This window comes from Entelurus aequoreus, linkage group LG01 (assembly GCF_033978785.1).
Source record: "Entelurus aequoreus isolate RoL-2023_Sb linkage group LG01, RoL_Eaeq_v1.1, whole genome shotgun sequence".
In the NCBI taxonomy this organism is placed as follows: domain Eukaryota; kingdom Metazoa; phylum Chordata; class Actinopteri; order Syngnathiformes; family Syngnathidae; genus Entelurus; species Entelurus aequoreus.
In genome coordinates, this window is record NC_084731.1 from 59,859,810 (window position 1) to 59,875,380 (window position 15,571).

General features: G+C 41.3%; 1 protein-coding gene across 1 annotated transcript in view; it reads right to left on the reverse strand.

Moving 5' to 3' along the window:
- Window positions 1-14,761, reverse strand: part of cnpy2 (canopy FGF signaling regulator 2) — a 31,984-nt gene extending 17,223 nt beyond the window's left edge. The window contains exons 1-3 of the mRNA XM_062055292.1: window positions 14,627-14,761; window positions 14,349-14,455; window positions 2,837-2,952 (exon numbers count right to left, since the gene is read on the reverse strand). Coding sequence (XP_061911276.1) covers window positions 2,837-2,952; window positions 14,349-14,448 — 216 coding nt within the window. The 5' untranslated portion in view covers window positions 14,449-14,455; window positions 14,627-14,761. The remainder of the gene's footprint in view (window positions 1-2,836; window positions 2,953-14,348; window positions 14,456-14,626) is intronic.
- Between the last annotated feature and the right edge of the window lie 810 nt (window positions 14,762-15,571).

Here is a 15,571-nt window from a genome sequence, read left to right on the forward strand (position 1 = left end):
CATGCGCAGTTCGATAAAGTGATAAAAAAAGGAAGTTGACCGGATTCTGTAAATGAACAAGGAAGTTGCTACTACTACAAAATAAAATAGTTCGCCACACCTTAAAAATTAGTGTTTTTTTGACAAAAAAAATTAAATTAAAGTTGCATTGCCAATCAGATTTTAATCGGATTCTGACGACCTCTTGATGTGGTCTGAATCTGATGCCAAAAGATCAGGGGCCGTACTTATCAAGCTTCTTAGAGTGCCATTTTACACTTAAGTCCTGAGAATTTGCGAAATTTAGTCCTACTCTCAAACTTAAGAATAAAAGCTTTTTATCAACGTTCTTAAGTCTAAGAATCACTCCTACTCTCCACGATATTTAAAAAACCTTCAGAGGTGTCTTAAGTGGTTAGGAGTTGTCAGCAGGGGATGGCACTGAGGCGAGAGAGACGTGCGCGAGCGTTCAGGGAACGGAACAATGTTGGGTTTTTTTGATGACGAGCAGCTGATCAAACGGTATCGTTTAGACAGAGCAGATATTATTTTTGTCACTGATTTAATACTTTTCGATTCCTTGTTGATTTCTGCATGTGTCTGCAGTGGGCTAGTATATTTAGAGCCACCCACACCAGTTTCAAATTAGTTGCCTAATTAATGAATTGGAAAGAAAATGTTATGACAGTAGCGTATGTGTGTGGCCGTGAGGTGAGTGACGTCAGTGAGTGTGTGGGCGATAGAAGAGAGGGAGCGGTAGCGTGAGTGCCGGCGGGGACTAGTTTGTTTTGTATTATTTTGTAGTTTATTGTCAAAATATACACTCCCATTGTCCACTTAAATATTTCCAAGATATTTCTTTATTCTTAGACAACGGATTCCCTTCCGTGATTGGTCATTTCTATGGACACAGAAATTACGTCACCTAAAATTCCGTTTACGGCACATAGTAATGTCGTAATTCAGCTCTGAGTGTGACACTTAAGATTCAGTCCTACACTTCGCTGAAAGTGTGAGTAAGACGCTTGATAACTAACTTTTAAGTGCAGCTTTCAGCGAATAATTTATTTACTCTTAAGTCAACTCTTAGCAGACTTCTTAGGAGTAATTCTAAGAAGCTTGATAAGTACGGCCCCAGATTTTAAGCACTTTGTAGCGTTTAGACTGGCAACAAATCTGGGGCCGTACTTATCAAGCTTCTTAGAATTACTCCTCACGGCCACACACATACGCTACTGTCATAACATTTTCTTTCCAATTCATTAATTAGGCAACTAATTTGAAACTGGTGTGGGTGGCTCTATATATACTAGCCCACTGCAGACACATGCAGAAATCAACAGGGAATCGAAAAGTATTAAATCTGTGACAAAAATAATATCCGCTCTGTCTAAACGATACCGTTTGATCAGCTGCTCGTCATCAAAAAAAACAACAACATTGTTCCGTTCCCTGAACGTTCGCGCACGTCTCTTTCACCTCAGTGCCATCCCCTGCTGGCAACTCCTAACCACTTAAGACACCTCTGAAGGTCTCTTAAATATCGTGGAGAGTAGGAGTGATTCTTAGACTTAAGAACGTTGATAAAAAGCTTTTATTCTTAAGTTTGAGAGTAGGACTAAATTTCGCAAAGTCTCAGGACTTAAGTGTAAAATGGCACTCTAAGAAGCTTGATAAGTACGGCCCCTGATCTTTTGGCATCAGATTCAAGCCACATCAGGAGGTCGTCAGAATCCGATTAAAATCAGATTGGAAATGCAACTTTAATTAGATTAGATAGATATCTTCTTGTCAAAAAAAACACTAATTTTTAAGGTGTGGCGAACTATTGTATTTTGTAGTAGTAGTGGCTTCCTTCTTCGTTTACAGAATCCGGTCAACTTCCTTTTTTTTTTTTTTTTCACTTTATCGAACTGCGCATGCAAGTGATGTTTTGGCCACATTGGCCCCGTTTACCTAATCTGATTGTTTTTGCCCTCAAGTGACAACATCTGGTTTCGACAAGCAAAGTCCATTTAAGATGACCAAATTTTCGGTGCATCACTTGTCAAATAATAGTCTACATGTAATATATGAATATATATTTAGATTCTGAAGAAATAGCGATTGTTGAAGGGAATTGACGCTGTGGTGTATTTGCTTAGATAAAAATTAAATAAAGCTAACAAAGATCCACGCTGATGACCTTGTCTCCTCTACTTGTCATAAAAATATTAAAACCCTCCCAAACATATTACACTATATACATTAATTCATACTTTATATTAATTTCATGTGAAAAAAACACTAATTTTTAAGGTGTGGCGACTTGTAGTTTATTTTGTAGTAGTAGCGACTTCCTCCTGGTCAACTTCCTTTGTTTTCACTTTATCGCACTGCGCATGCAAGCGACGTCGAGGGCACATTGGGGCCACCTTGGGGCCTGTGCACGTTCACACTGGAGTCTGATAAAGATCACATTTTACTTGCAGTGCAAACAGTCAGATGGAAAAAATCTGATTAAAAAAAAATCCAATCTGGGCCACTTTGGCCTGCAGTGTAAACGTAGTCATTGAGGCCACATGCGCGTTTACACTGGAGTCTGACAAAAATCACATTTCACTTGCACTGGAAAAACTCAGATTTGGCCTGCAGTGTAAAGGTAGTCTTTGTTATCTTAGCTTTTGTACTTTAGGTGACAAAGCAAATAGTTGTTATATTTAATATTCCTTGTTAATAAGGAATTAATGTAATTTTCAGAACATGTTGAGGGCCAATAAAAGAGAATAGCCCTGGGGCAGCACTGGCCTAAAGTTTTGGAAGGGATAAGAAAGTAAAAGCAAGGGAGTCCTGCATGGAAGAGAAGGTGCACACTGACCTCCTTGATGGACTGAGTCCCATCTGGCTTGATTCTATAGGAGCCGGTCTGAATCATCTTCTTGGGGTCCACTTGGGAGACGGCCCACTCCATCTCATCCACTAGAGCCCTGCAGGCTGGGGGGTCACAGATACTACTTGCATGGCAGGTTCAATATTACAGGCATGGGATTTGAAATTAATGAAAAAGACTGAACATAAGGTGCAGCCAGGTGGGGGAATCAACTATTCAATGTCAAAATATAAACAGTAGAAAAAATGAACAAAATGTCAGCTACTGTCTTGTTGTAAAACACCAATGAAAATGAAAGTTAGCATTTAGACTGCTCCGGAGCCGCATGCGGCTCTTTGACCACTCTGATGCGGCTCAGCTGCATACTTGTCGACCCTCCTGATTTTTCCGGGAGACTTCCGGATTCCAGTGCCTCTGTCGGAAATCTCCCGGGGCAAATATTCTCCGATTTTCAACCGGACAACAATATTGAGGGCATGCCGTGGTGGCACTGTCTTTATTAGCGTCCTCTACAAACTGTCGTCACGTCCGCTTTTCCATCATACTATCTGCGTGTCGGCCCAGTCACATGTTGTATGCAGTCTCTGCTCACACACGTAAGTGACTGCAAGGTATACTTGGTCAACAGCCATACAGGTCACACTGAGGGTGGCCGTATAAACAACTTTAACACTCTTACTAATAAGCGCCACACTGTGAACCCACACCAAACAAGAATGATAAACACATTTCGGGAGAACATCCGCACTGTAACACAACATAAACACAACAGAACAAATACCCAGAATCCCTAACTCTTCCGGGCTACATTATACACCCCCGCTACCGCCAAACCCCACCCACCTCAACCGACGCACGGAGAGGGGGGGGGGGCGTTAATGTGTTGCAGGGTTGGGGGGGTTGGGGGGGTTTGGTGGTAGCAGGGGTGTATAATGTAGCCCGGAAGAGTTAGGGATGCATGGGATTCTGGGTATTTGTTCTGTTCTGTTTATGTTGTGTTACGGTGCGGATGTTCTCCGGAAATGTGTTTGTCATTCTTGTTTGATGTGGGTTCACAGTGTGGCGCATATTAATAAGAGTGTTAAAGTTGTTTATACGACCAACCTCAGTGTGACCTGTATGGCTGTTGACCAAGTATGCCTTGCTGTCACTCATGTGTGTCTGCAGAAGCCTCATATAACATGTAACTGGGCTGGCATGCTGTATGTACAGGTTGTAGAGGGCGCTAAAGGCAGTGCCATTACAGCATGCCCTTAATATTGTTGTTTGGGCGAAAACCAGCAGACATTCGAGAGAATAGTTCCCCTGAAATACGGCGATCTCCTGGAAAAATCGGGAGGGTTGGCAAGTATGACGCTGTCAAGCGCCATTCATATAAAACTCGCGGGCCGCCCTAACATTACATTTTCATATTAAGGTACGGGCCGCGTGTCTGAGACGACTGGTTTATACATAGCACAAAGCAAAAAAAAACTTTGTATGCAGTGTTATTTCATTTTAAATTTCAAAAGAGTTTTGTGGCTCCCATTGTTTTCCTTAATTTGTGAAACGGGTCAAAATGGCTCTTTGAGAGGTAAAGGTTGCCGACCCCTGGGCTATACTGTGGCAAACATGTCTGCCACAATCATGTGTGTTCTTAAATGTGTATTCCACCTCTTCCATGTGGAGAGCATTTTGGATTTGGACTTACATGGTAAACAACTCACATGAATGTGTTGTTTTATCCAGACGCATACATTTGTCCAAATGTGGCCAAGTAGAGGCATTGTGGGTTTCTAAGGAAGGGAATCCCTCTGCCATCTTCTCACTCATTATGTAGTATTAGAACTTATCTTTCTAACACGCTAAGTCAATAGGTCTAATTATTTATCATATTTCTACATAATTTATTTGTAATCACTACATGTATCGCTCATTATGTATTATTACATCTCATCTTTCTTCTAACATGCTAAGTCAGTGGTGTCAAAGTCAAGGCCTGCAGGCAGGGCCTTGAATGAATGAATTAATTAATTAATTATCTACGGCCCCCAGGATGATATTTGATTAGTATTACAACTGGTGCGCAGGCCCGAGCCACGTGCTGCAGTTTTGCACGCACCAATACTCCATTAGTGTTGGCGCTAGGAATTTTCAAAATGGGGTCCCTGGGACCCCATCAAGTCATAAAAATGGAGTCCCACAGTACATTTTTGGGGTCCCACTTTTTTGTAAGCATTTTGAAAACAAATGATAAATGTATGCATTATCCTGTTATATCTCACATTCTATATTGTGTTTTGGAAAAGGTTGTCATAAACGTTAATTCATTTTTTTTTAAATAACACAAAAGAAAACACATTTTTATGCATATGTAAATGTATTCAGTTATAAATATTCACTCACTTTCTGCTTTCCTTCATGGGTCTAAACTTTACCGCTGCCAGTATTTTTTTCTATATTTTTATTGTAATATTTTCAGAATGTGTTTGTTCTATTTTTGGCCAAAGTCAGACAAAGAAAACAATCTGAAGTTGTCTTTATTTTAATACCATGATTTTAATAGTCCGGAGATTATCCTTCATGCGGCCCCTGATCTAAAATGAGTTTGACACCCCTGCGCTAAGTCAATAAGTGTAATTATCATATTTCTACATAATGAATTTGCAATCACTGCACGTATCACTCATTATGTGTTATTATAACTCATATTTCTTCTTTCTAACATGCTAAGTGAGTAAGTCAACTTTTGTCATTATTTCCCATATTTCTGCACAACAACTCAGATATGGTAACACTGGCAAGCAGTCTAGAATATGGAGGGATATTTGGTCCACAACATATTTTGCTTTAACCATTATTGAACACTATTTTGAATATTTTAATGAGATTTCCAGTTCATGTTTTCATCTACATGCCCCTAAAGCTGACCAACACGCTGGATTGTAGTCAGCTGGAGGCTCAACGCTAAGAAAATGGAAATGCTGATTATCGGTCCTGCTAAACACCGACACCTATTTAACAATACCACTGTGGAGGGGGGCGTGGCTGGATCCCCTGCTGTTTGCAATGCGGGAGGTACCCCAGGCCTCCACGAGGTTTTCCCCCTTTGAATTATTATACGGCAGGAAGCCGCGCGGGGTTCTGGACCTCATTAAAGAATGCTGGGAAGAAGGTCCAAGCCCTAGCAAAAATTCAATTCAATACATGATGGACCTGTGAGTAAAACTCCACACGGTGGGGCACTTGTCACGTGAGAATTTGCTCCGGGCCCAGGAACGTCAACAGCGCTTGTATAACGGGGACGCAGCTAAGGACATTTTCACCGGGAGAAAAAGTGCTTGTATTATTTCTGACGTCCAGCTCGAAATTACTCGCCAAGTGGCAAGGACCCTTTGTGGTCACACAGCAAGTGAGCGATGTGGATTATAAGGTCCGGCGCTCGGACCGGGCGGAGACACTCAAATTTACCAGATCAACCTGCTGAAGGCATGGAAGGAGGCGGAGCCTGTTTCCATGGTGATGGTGGTCGAGGAGGAGGAGGAGTTCGGGTCATAGATTCCGCGCTCTGCCTTGCCCTCCCCCCTCCCCTGTGATAATCAGCTCACGTTAGCGCAGAAAGAAGATGTTGCCAAGCTGCAGCAGCGCTTTTCTGGTGTTCTCCCCTTGGCCAGGCCGCACGAACCTCATCTAACATCACATTGAGACCAGCCCGGGTGTTACGGTGCAGTCTCGGCCCAACAGGCTCCCCGAACACAAACGCAAAGTGGTTCGGGAGGAATTAAAATCCATGCTGGAGTTAGGGGAATAGAAGAATCCCACATTGCGTGGTGCAGCCCCATCGTTCTGGTAGGGAAGAAGGATGGGTCTGTGCGGTTCTGTGTGGATTACCGCAAGGTAAATGAGGTGTCACGTTTTGACGCCTACCCAATGCCCCGAGTCGACGAGCTGCTGGATCGGCTGGGCACTGCTCGTTTTTTCCAACACTGGATTTGACCAAGGGCTACTGGCAGATTCCCTTGTCGCCAGAGTCCAAGGAAAAAACGGCATTTTCCACCCCGGAAGGTTTATACCAATTTGTGACACTTCCGTTCGGCTTGTTCGGTGCGCCCGCCACGTTCCAGCGCCTCTTGGACCGGGTGCTGCGCCCTCACGCTGCATACGTGGCCGCCTATCTGGATGACGTCATCATTTCAGAGTGGCGGCTGGGAAGAACACATGCAGCGGGTGGGGGCGGTGCTCGAGTCCCTAAGGCAGGCGGGGCTCACTGCCAACCCGGTGGGGGTGAGTAGGCGCGGCCGGACACTTCCCGGTCTGCGTCTGGCGGTGAAGGTATGTGGAGGGGGCGTGGCATGTGGGCTTGCCGCGGAACAGGGTGTGCCAGGACCGGCCTCGAAGACAGCGACAGGTGCGTAGATGGCCCAGGTGGACCTTGTTATCTAATCACCTGTTGCCCTTTATTAGCAACATCAGGGAGGAGAGAAGATGTTGGAGCTGGAGTGAGAGCAAGAGCGTGACGGACACGGACACAAAAGACAATTGCTGGAAAGCAACCCGCTGAACTCTTAAAATAAAACTGTATTGTAACCCTGATCCGGGCTCTCATGTCGGTGATCTGAAGAACCCCCTGGAGGGCAACCTCCACAACCACCTTAATATTTGACAACCAAAAAATTATACAAGGCGACTCGGTAAAGAATTTGGGTATAGTCTTCAACCCAACTCTCTCGTTTTTAGTCACACATTAAGACTGTTACTAAAACGGCCTTCTTTCATCTCCGTAATATCGCTAAAATTCGTTCCATTTTGTCCACTAGCGACGCTGAGATCATTATTCATCCGTTCATTACGTCTCGTTTCGAGTAGTGTAACGTATTATTTTCGGGTCTCCCTATGTCTAGCATTAAAAGATTACAGTTGGTACAAAATGCGTCTGCTAGACTTTTGACAAGAACAAGAAAGTTTGATCATATTACACCTATACTGTATATACCTTTATATACATATATATCTATCTATACTGGCTCACCTGCACTGGCTTCCTGTGCACTTAAGATGCGACTTTAAGGTTGTACTACTTAGGTATGAAATACTACACGGTCTAGGTCCATCCCATCTTGCTGATTGTATTGTACCATATGTCCCGGCAAGAAATCTGCATTTAAAGAACTCCGGCTTATTAGTGATTCCCAGAGCCCAAAAAAAGTCTGCGGGCTATAGAGTGTTTTCTATTTGGGTTCCAGTACTCTGGAATGCCCTCCCAGTAACAATTAGAGATACTACCTCAGTAGAAGCATATAAGTCCCATCTTAAAATTCATTTGTATACTCTAGCCTTTAAATAGACCCCCCTTTTAGACCAGTTGATCTGCCGTTTCTTTTCTGCTCTGCACAGATTCGGTGACCACAGATGAGGCGCTAGTTGTCCAAAGTCGGGACCCAGGGTGCACCACTCATCTGTACATCAGTTGGGGACGTGTCTGCGCTGCTGACCTGTCTAAACTCAAGATGATCTCCTGCTGGCCCCACTATGGACTGGATTCTCACTATTATGTTAGATCCACTATGGACTGGACTCTCACACTATTATGCTAGATCCACTCGACGGGGGACCGCAGATATGGGGGTTCCATATCTGCGGTCCCCTCCAACGTTTCTCATTGTCATCCCATCGGGTTGAGTTTTTTCTTGCCGTGATGTGGGATCTGAGCCGAGGATGTCGTTGTGGCTTGTGCAGCCCTTTGAGACACTCGTGATTTAGGGCTATATAAGTAAACTTTGATTGATTGATTGATTGATCTATAATTACATCCAAAATGTGTTTTCTTTTATACTCTTTTAATGTCTGTCTATTTGTATTTGTGTTTGACTTTCTCTTCTGCAAAAATATCATTATTTTAGTTTCACTGAGATTGAAGATAGTCAGTTTTTCTTTAATGTGTTCATTTATTGTTATTATTTTTATGATCTTCTGTGTGTTCTCTCCTGACCAATACGCAGACGTTGTGTCGAGTGTTTATCTGGCACAAGACGCTGTAATGTCAACGGTGTTGACGGCAAACCTTCACTTCCATACGCGTCTTCTTTCCGGGTTGTGGGAAAGCCATGTCAAAGATTTCCACAATTCTCGCGGGTGGCACAGCCCCACGTTGCACAACAGGACATTTTACACCTGGAAAAACTAATGAGGAAGCGCCACAAACACATCAGCTCAAAGTTGGTAACAAACACGGCGCCCTGTAGTCACGTGACTGCCTTTTGACCAATCACAACACTCTGCCATTAACTATACACTACTGCCATCTAGGGTTGTACGGTATACCAGTACTAGTATAGTGGTACTAATGAATCAAAAACAGTACTATACTCTGTTTGAAAAGTACCGGTTCGCCATTTATTTATTTTTTACAGGCATGACAGCGCATCGTCGTCACGTCATGACATTGCTGGTTTTACGAGCAGGGGAGCATGTTCGGCAGCGCACACACACGGAGTACTTACAAGCAGACACAGTGTGTAGACAGAAAAGGGAGAATGGATGCATTTTAAGTTAAGTACTAAAGATAAAGGTGAAGTTATAACACTGAAACACCCTCAGTAAGAGTTGCTTTAAAACATGGCTAGCTAGTTAGCGGCTAATGTCCATCCGCAATCGGCAGCGTTTTAGCTACTTCTAAATCATTAATCCTCACCTCCATGGCGACAAATAAAGTATGTTTTTTACACGTATCATTATCACTGCAGGACGAGGAATAGCTAAACAGGCTTCACTACACACCGTAGGAGGATACAATAGCTCACCGGCGTCACAATGTAAACAAATGCCATGGGTGGATCTACACCTGACATCCACTGTAATGATACCAAGTACAAGAGCGTATCGAGTCGATACTTGTATGATTACATCAATATTTTTTATAGTCACAAAATCTTTTTTTCTTTAAAATTCATATTATATTCATAAACTCAGTAAATACGTCCCTGGCCACATGAGGACTTTGAATATGACCAATGTATGATCTTGTAACTACTTGGTATCAGATTGATACCTAAATTTGTGGTATCATCCAAAACTAATGTAAAGTATCAAACAGAAGAATAAGTTATTATTACATTTAACCAGAAGTGTAAATAGAAAATGTTAAAACCGAAAATAAGCAGATTTTAACAGTAAATAAACAAGTAGATTAATAATCCATTTTTACAGCTTGTCCTTTATAATATTGACAAAATAATAGAATATAAATGACACAATATGTTACTGCATACGTCAGCAGACTAATTAGGAGTCTTTGTTTGTTTACTTACTACTAAAAGACAAGTTGTCTAGTATGTTCACTATTTTCAATTGCAAAAATAAATATATGTCTAACGCACCGTAAAGATTTTTTGTTAAAATAAAGCCAACAATGCCATTTTTTGTGGTCCCCTTTATTTAGAAAAGTATCGAAAAGTATAAAAATACATTTTGGTATCGGTACCAAAATATTGGTATCGAGACAACCCTACTGCCATCTAACATCAAGCGTTATATACCTTGTCCATAGCGGCCACTCATTCTTTTTTGACTCCATATACTGGCCACCGATATCAAAATTGGCCATACCACTGTCCGTGAAATATAATTTCTTAAGTCAAGCGGGGGGTTGCAAGCAGCCAGAACATGCAGCCGCGCCGGGACTCTGCAAGTCTTATCGAAGCTCCCCTAAGCTTTGCGCAGTTGGTTAATCCCCAAAAGTCTGGCATGAAAGGAAAACTGCATCCTATTCACGTGAACCGGCTCAAATTCAATAAGCTTAGCAACGCTTTACAATTCCAGATACATGTATACGTAATTGTTTAACGATCCACATGTATGGAAATTCTAAATGGCGGCCAACCGGCGTGTAATAGCATCATAGTATCATTATGGAATACTCTTCATTTAAATATTAGGACTATAACTAGTAAAAAAGCATTTAAGAAACATATAAAGTCACTTTTTAGACTTAAGAGTTCATCTTTCATGTTATCTGTTTGAGAACTTTTTTTTCTCTTTCCCTTTTTCCTTTCTTTTACTGTAATTGGATTTGCGTATGTTCTGTATTGTATGTGTACTTTTTTTTAATTATTATTTTGAGAATTTTATTTTTATTTTCCTTTCTTTTATTGTAACTGGATCTGTGTATGTTCTGTAACTGTATCTGTGTACTGTTATTTTATTTTATTATTTTGAGAATTTTCTTTTTCTTTTCCTTTTTCCTTTCTTTTATTTGTAACTGGATCTGTGTATTATTATTTTACTTTGAACTTTTGAAAAGGACCCCAAGAAGACTAGCCTGGCGTTTGTGCCTCGGCTGATGGGGATCCTCAATAAACAATAAACAACTATAAAATTGCGGAAATGTTGATGGGCCTGCTATCTGTGCCCTGGACCTCTGGCCGGGGGTCGCCGTACTTATTAGATGTTGGACACAACTGCAGTGATTAGGATGGCGGAAGCGGGGATCGAACCTGTAACCCTCAAGTTGCTGGCACGGCCACTCTACCAACCGAGCTATACCGCACAGATAGCATGATAACAGTCTGCATGTTTCATATACCAAGTTAGACTTAGATAGGCTGACCATATTATGAAATCCCAAAAAGAGGACACATATATGCGTGCCAAGGCGGGCAGCACGCCAAGGCCGGGACTAGGTAAACATTTGCCAATGATACTCAAACTTGCTTTATAAATAATATATTTATTTAAATAAAGCATTTTTCTCCTCTGTTGACAGCAATGTTGGCGCTGGGAATTTTCAAAATGGGGTCCCAGGGACCCCATCAAGTCATAAAAATGGGGTCCCACAGCAAATTTTTGGGGTCCCACTTTTTTGTAAGCGTTTTGAAAACAAATGACAAATGTATGCATTATCCTGTTATATCTCACATTCTATATTGTGTTTTGGAAAAAGGTTGTCATAAACTTTACTTAATTCATTAAAAAAGATAATACAAAAGAAAACAAATGTGTATACACATTTAAATGTATTCAGTTATAAACATTCATTCACTTTCTTCTTTCCTTCATGGATCTAAACTTTACCGCTGCTGGTAGTTTTTTCTATGTTTTTATTTAATAAGTTGTAGGTGTATTTATTTCAGTATAAAAGTGTAAAAAGTGTTTTGCTTGGGTCATGAAATGATGATATTGGTGTGCCAGGGCATACATACATTTTATATTTAATGCTTAAATCTCTGGAGTCTACATCAACTTCAGATCAATTCCTCATTTCAAAATGTTTTAGTTTTTTTTATGTTGTTTTTTTTGTTTGTTTGTTTTCCGCCCTTTTTTGTCAAACAAAACTATGTTTTTTATGGCAAACACACAAAATATGCAAAATCTTCCACCAAAAATATTTTTCAAAGTGGAATATTTGATGTGAAGTAATGGGAACCTTTGATAGGTCAATAATTCATAATAACATTGCTTTTGATTCAATATTATGTTTTGAGCAATGACCGTTTGAAAGAAGAAAAAAAACAGCTTTGTTTTATTAGTCAACATTGCAACTTTTTCTAAATTACATTTCACCTTTAAGCTTTTTTATTTCACTTTTGTTATGTTTTTGTTTATTTTAATAGTATTTTTAGAATGTGCCGTGGGCCTTTAAAACATTAGCTGTGGGCAACAAATGGTAAAAAAATGTTTTAAAAAACACAAAAAGTGCGTTAACGCCAACACTGGTTGACAGTATAACAAAATAAGTCACACTTATATTCTGTAACATTCACAGTTTTGGAATAAAAAGTGCACAGGTAGAAATATTCAAAATAACCTCTTGTATATAATCTAAACATAAATAATGCCTCAAAACAAGTTAATGAAATTTAAACAAAAAACAGCAGACGAGCTCTCGCCATGCACAGCTGTTTTGTGCTTTGTAGTGTCGATATGGGCTTGTAGATCTTTGGCCCCTTTATTTACCACAGATACATACGTTGCTGCTTTGCACACAGTGCATTCTGCTTCCCATGTGTCACGGCCAGGACCAAAACACGAATACTTTTCCCGCAAATCATCCGTGAAGTTGCATTTACGTTTCGGCATTTCTTGTTCTCATGTCTCTCTCCACTCACTAGCTCTCTCGCTCTGTGTCTCTGCCCCTCCCTCACGAATGTTGCTAGTGCGCACACCTTCAGTTTTTTTTTAACCCCTTCTTAACTTAACCCTGGACGTACATTGAAAATACACGCAACCCTAATTCAAAATGCCGGACATTTGAGGCATTTAAGAAACCCCGCAAAAGAGGACATGTCCGGGGAAAAGAGGACGTATGGTCAGCCTAACTTAGACAAACGTTAAACTTTAAAAGTTTAAAGTTTATCTAAGTCTAACTTTAAAAGTTATACGACTCAAAGGTGTATGGCTGCGGAAATAGAAAAAAAAAGTGCAAAAATAGATGAAAAAGTTAGCAAGCCTAAGTTAGCTTGCTAGCATGTTATCATTTGCATGCTAACAGTTAACAAGTGTCACATACCAAGTTATATGACTCTGGGCTAAACAGTAGCGAAAGTAGCTCAAAAATGTAGCAAGCTAATGTAACATGCTATCATGCTAACGTTAACATGCTAACAGTTAACAAGTGTCACACAGAGTGCTTCGTGAAAGTATGGCTGAGCTACAAAAGGAGGTAATCGTGCCTTTTTGGAGCGTTCGGCTGGAAATATCCTCCATTATAAAAGGTGCTTACCCATTCTAGTGGCCCATTTTTTTCGTTTATTTGTGAATAGCATTTCCACGGTAACACGAAATGGTCCCAATTTATAGTACCGCCATCGGCGCGGACAGCCCCTTTTCGACAGTATAGTATATGTGGGGGTTCGTGGGCCGGTTCATCTCGTATTGAGTGTAAGAGAAACGTGCGAAACAAGAATAATAAAGTTTGAAGTATGAGCAAAAATAATAGACTTAGATTTCCTTTTTATTGTCATTCAAATTTGAACTTTACAGTACAGATAAGAACAAAATTTTGTTGCATTAGCTCATGGTAGTGCGGGATAAAATAGCAATAAGGTGCTGATATAAAAAAATAGACTAATGTACAGATAAATATATTGCACTTTTGCATATGCATCCACGTTTATGGATGTATGTTATATTGTGCATTAATTGTGTATTAATATGGGCTGCTTGCACTGCCAGCGCCCATTTACTGCTGCATTGCAGCAGGCCCATAATAAACAATAGCCACCTGTCTACAGCGGCCACTATAGAAAGGTTTCACTGTATAATAACTGGACAGCAGTCATCATAATCAGCTCATGTTTAAATGTTGCAATTAAAAAATGATTTTTATTATCGAAAACTGTTAATATTTATCAAAACACACAAAAACAGCGAAAAATGGTACCGTTGCGTATTGGTATCGAATCGGTACCGTATTGGTTCAAATGTGACCGGTACCCATCCCTATCCACAACAGAGGATGGGGATTTTCAAAATAAAATAATAGTGAAGGGAGAAGACCTCGAAGCCTAAGGCGCAGAATACCAACCTCCACATCGGATATCCTGTCCTTGTCTCGCCGCCTGACAGGAGCTCGGCAGGAGGAGGAAAAGCACACAAGCTGTAAGCAGGAGAACCACTTCCTTCATGTTGCGTCTGGGGGGGGAAAAATTGGGAGACAAGGGGACTACTGTGACGCGGTCGTGGGGCTTTAAACCCCCTTCGTTTAGGCAACAGTTAGTCTTGAGATGAACGTTCACCCAAAGGGCAGGGAAAAAAGACACCAGTTTGAGCTAAATAGAAGGAAGAAGTTTTCATTGAACTCACCAGTCAGTCAATAGCCGGGATCTTCAAGAGCCAGACGGTCATCTCGTTCGGCGAAAAGTGGTGACGTAGCGCCTGCAGAGGAGCGACTCAAGACGGCGACAGCCCCCCCGTATGGCCGGGAGGACCCCGACCAAGCTGTGTAAAAAAAAATGGAAAAATTGGTTGATGCCAAATATTAATGACGTAATAAAAATATATTCTAAAACCCACACTATATTAGTTGATGAGATAACATTTGAAAGAGTTTAATAAAGTCTTATTTGATGTGTGTGTACACATAAGCTATGATGTCATCCAATATTCATAATGGTTCTAATCAAGTTCTTAGACTTAGACAAACTTTAATGATACACAAGGGAAATTGTTCCACACAGTAGCGCAGTTACAAAGGATGGAAAGTGTAAGGATGGAAAGGAAAATGCAGGTATAAAATAGACTAAAAATGTACCATAGTAGCAATATAAAATATAACATATATGTTATATTTACATAATATATGTACAGTATAAGATATATTAATATTATATGTTTATATCATCCATCCATCCATCTTCTTCCGCTTATCCGAGGTCGGGTCACGGGGGCAGCAGCCTAAGCAGGGAAGCCCAGACTTTCCTCTCCCCAGCCACTTCGTCCAGCTCCTCCCAGGGGATCCCGAGGCGTTCCCAGGCCAGCCGGGAGACATAGTCTTCCCAACGTGTCCTGGGTCTTCCCCGTGGCCTCCTACCGGTTGGACGTGCCCTAAACACCTCCCTAGGGAGGCGTTCGGGTGGCATCCTGACCGGATGCCCGAACCACCTCATCTGGCTCCTCTCGATGTGGAGGAGCAGTGGCTTTACTTTGAGCTCCCCCCGGATGGCAGAGCTTCTCACCCTGTCTCTAAGGGAGAGCCCCGCCACCCGGCGGAGGAAACTCATTTCGGCCGCCTGTACCCGTGATCTTGTC